Below are 3,853 nucleotides of genomic sequence, written 5' to 3' on the forward strand. Positions count from 1 at the left end.
CTCGAAAAACCAAAAAAAAAAAAAAAAAAAAAATAAAAAGTATTTATTTTATGAATTAATTTACATATATTTATGTCTCCATATATGTATGTGCATGTGTGTCATACATATGCAAAGAAACCAGAAAAAGGGGTCAGATCTTCCAGGAACTGTACTTGTAGGTAGTCATAAACCAAGGGCGTGCCAGGAACTCACTCTTAACCACTAAATCATATCTCTAGCTCCTCATATATGTACTTAAAAAAAATCATTATTGAGCTGGGAGTTGCTGTGATAAAGCCTGACATGAAAGAAGATTCATCTCCAATACTAAAAATAAGAAATCATTAGTGCTGTTCTCAAATAACGCAATGTTATAGAAATATTAGAAAGATAATGAGTGCTATTTACAAAAATCCCCTGGCCTAAAGTTACTACCACTTTTAAAATATATATTTCTGCCGGGCGTGGTGGCACACGCCTTTAATCCCAGCACTCGGGAGGCATAGGCAGGCAGATTTCTGAGTTCAAGGCCAGCCTGGTGTACAGAATAAGTTCCAGGACAGCCAGGGCTACACAGAGAAACCCTGTCTGCGGGGGGGAGGGGGGGTTCTGAGTTCAAGGCCAGCCTGGTCTACAGAATAAGTTCCAGGACAGCCAGGGCTACACAGAGAAACCCTGTCTCGGTAGGGGGTGGGGCAGGGGATATATATATATATATGTATATATATATATATATATATATATATATATATATATATATATATTTCTGTGTGTTCCCATATGTGTATAAGTGCATATGTGTATAGGTGCATTGTCAGAAGACAGCTTGCAGGAGTTGGTTCTCTAACCGTGTGAGTCCTGGAGATGGAACTCAGGTCATCAGACTTAACTGCAAGCGCCCTTGCCCACTGAGCCACCTTGTCAGCACTCACTATCACCACTGTTAATGTACATGTTCCTTCATGGACTTCTTGTCCTTTGACTGTGTGTGCACATGTATGCCACAACACATGTATGGAGGTCAGATGACAAATTGTGAGAGTGGCCTTTATTTCTACCCGGTAGGCCCTGGAGATTGAAATCAAGTCATCAGACTTCTCAGCAAGTACCTTTACATACTGAGCCATCTCGTAAATGTTCAGAGTCACTACTGCTAATGTTATAAAGTTAACTCCGTCTTCCTTCATGGACTCTAACGTTCTTTTTTAAAGATTTGTTTTGTGAGGCATAGTGACACATGCCTGTAATCCTAATCAGGAAGTAGAGGCAGGTGGATTTCTTTGAGTTCAAGTCCAGCCTGGTCTACTTAGTGAAACTCAGTCTCAAAAATATATTATCTTTATTTATATGAGTACACTGCAGCTGTCTTCAGACACATTGGAAGAATGCATTGAAAGAGTGCAACCATTACAGATGGTTGCGAGCCACCATGTGGTTGCTGGGAATTGAACTTAGGACCTCTGGAAGAGCAGTCAGTGCTCTTAACCGCTAAGCCATCTCTCCAGCTCTGTTTTTATTATTTATAATTACATGTGTGTGTACAGGTGTCTATTTTTAAGATTTGTTTAAGTTTTACTTATGTATGTATATGACTCTGTGTGTGTATGCTCACGTGTGCCAGTATCCGTGGAGGCCAAAAGAGGATTCCTGTCATCTCTTGGAGCTGGAACAGGCAGCTGTAAGCTGCCCAATGTGGATACTGGGAACCAAACTCCTATCCTCTGTAAGAGCAGCAAGAGCCCATAACCACCAAGCCATTTCTCTGGCCCCTCCTTTAGGAAGTTTTGGGAACCGAGAATTTTAAAGATTGGATCTTAGGTTTAGATGTAGTTTAGGAGTACAGTATTTGTCTAGTATGCACAAGGCCCAGGGTCTGATCCCTGACACCACAGTGAAAAAGAGATCTTGTTTTATTTGTTTCTTTGTTTGGAGATAGGATCTCCCAGTGTAGGCCAGACTGATCTCCAACTCACCATTGTCCTGTCTTAGCACCTAAATACTGATCTACATATTTTTAAATATGTATATACTCACATGTGTGTATGAGCCCTTGGATGTCAAAAGAGGGCAGCAGATCTCTTAGAACTGGAGTTACAGGTGGTTGTGAACTACCATGTGGATGCTGAAAAGCGAACACGGGGCCTCTGCAAGAGCAGGAAGTGCTTTCCCCTCAGCCATCTTTCTAGCCCCTCTGAATACTGACTTTTACAGGCATTTCAAACTACATTTTCATTATAATTAAATTTCAAATGTATACATATACTTGAGAGAAAGTTCCATGTATAAAGAACAATGTGTCCCGTGTCCCCTTACACTACCTGTGTACTTAGCAAGATTTTGCCACTCTTGTTGAGTCTGAGTCTGTTTGTTTGTTTGTTTCAAGACAGGGTTTCTCTGTGTAGTCCTGGCTGTCCTGGAACTCACTTTGTAGACCAGGCTGGCCTCGTCTGTTTGTTTTTATTGAAGTATTTTTATGTAATCCCAGACACTGATGATTTTCTTATAAACATTGAGAAGCAAACCCCAGCGGACTCTTCCCTTGTATGTTTCTGTTTACTTGAAGCAGAATCACGATGATTTTGGGTCTTTCTATAAAGCTGACATGTATACAGTACAGGCGTGCTACGACGGATTGCCTGTGCCCAGCTGATGAGCATCAAGGTGTTTTCTCATGAGTTTGCTGTTGCAGCATCTGCTCACTCAGCCTCCACCCTTTCTCCCTTCTTTCCCCTTAGGACCACTTCATTTCTCCATCTGCATTTGGAGAAATCCTCTACAACAACTTCCTCTTTGACATCCCGAAGATCCTGGACCTCTGTGTGCTCTTTGGAAAAGGCAACTCACCACTGCTCCAGAAAATGATAGGTGAGTAGGATGGAGGGCCTGGGGGTGCACAGGGGTTGCCCCACATGCCAAACCAGAGGCCACCAGTGCTGGTGTTAGACAGGACAAGAGTATTAGGAAATGACTTCACAGATGTAATACATACATACAAGCACACATCCATACATGTCCATGTGTATGCACAGATGTAATGCATGAATACATATATGCATACATACATACACACAGATATAATACATGCATACATCTATAATACACACAAAGATGTGCCAACTCTGAAATAAATGACTGGGGAATCAAAACAAAACCAAAACAGTGTGGCAGGCAGTGAGTGCCTCAAGAATCTTTGAGTCTTGCTGGCTGTGTGCATCCCTATAATCCCAGCTCAGGAGGTTGAGGTACGAGGGTTGTGAGTTTGAGGCCAGCTTGGGCTTACATAGTGAGTCCATGCCATACTGGGCTATTGGGACCAAAACAACAAAATATCTGATGTCATAGTATTAGGACAGGTGTCAGTCAGTGGCAGGAACGAGGAAGTGCTTTGGCAGTGAAACTTAGATTGCAGATTGCAGGCCTTCATTGGATTTTGGCCTGGGTTCTTGTCATGACATGCACATCCTATTTGCTATCTCCACTGGATGCTCACAGGGACTCTTGGGGTCAGTGCTGTCATTGTCCCCATTTACAGACAAAAAGACAGGTTGAATTTTAAAAGACTTGACTAAAAGCCTATACTAATCAGGTAGCCAATTTGGAACTTTTAACAGCTATGAAGAACTGACCCTGGAACTCTTTCTGTCTCTGCTCTCTCTTGGGGATAATGAGGCTGCCTCCAATATTGTACATATTCAGCATTGCTGAGAGTGGGTGGGGCCATAGTTTGGAGGCTCTGTAGCCGTGGAAAAAGGAGACACTAAGTTGGATTTCCTAGGTAGAAATGGGCTGGAAGGTTCACTCAGAAATGAAAGTGATGAGGGTTGCTGCACAGGGTATGCCTCAGCTGATTCCTTCTTTTTTTTTTTTTTTT

At 42.2% G+C, this 3,853-nt stretch overlaps 1 protein-coding gene across 1 annotated transcript in view; it reads left to right on the forward strand.

Moving 5' to 3' along the window:
* The window catches only part of Ascc2 (activating signal cointegrator 1 complex subunit 2), a 46,104-nt gene that overhangs the window by 10,046 nt on the left and 32,205 nt on the right, over positions 1–3,853 (forward strand). The window contains exon 5 of the mRNA XM_021176638.2: positions 2,718–2,847. Coding sequence (XP_021032297.1) covers positions 2,718–2,847 — 130 coding nt within the window. The remainder of the gene's footprint in view (positions 1–2,717; positions 2,848–3,853) is intronic.

Source organism: Mus caroli, chromosome 11 (assembly GCF_900094665.2).
Source record: "Mus caroli chromosome 11, CAROLI_EIJ_v1.1, whole genome shotgun sequence".
NCBI lineage: Eukaryota > Metazoa > Chordata > Mammalia > Rodentia > Muridae > Mus > Mus caroli.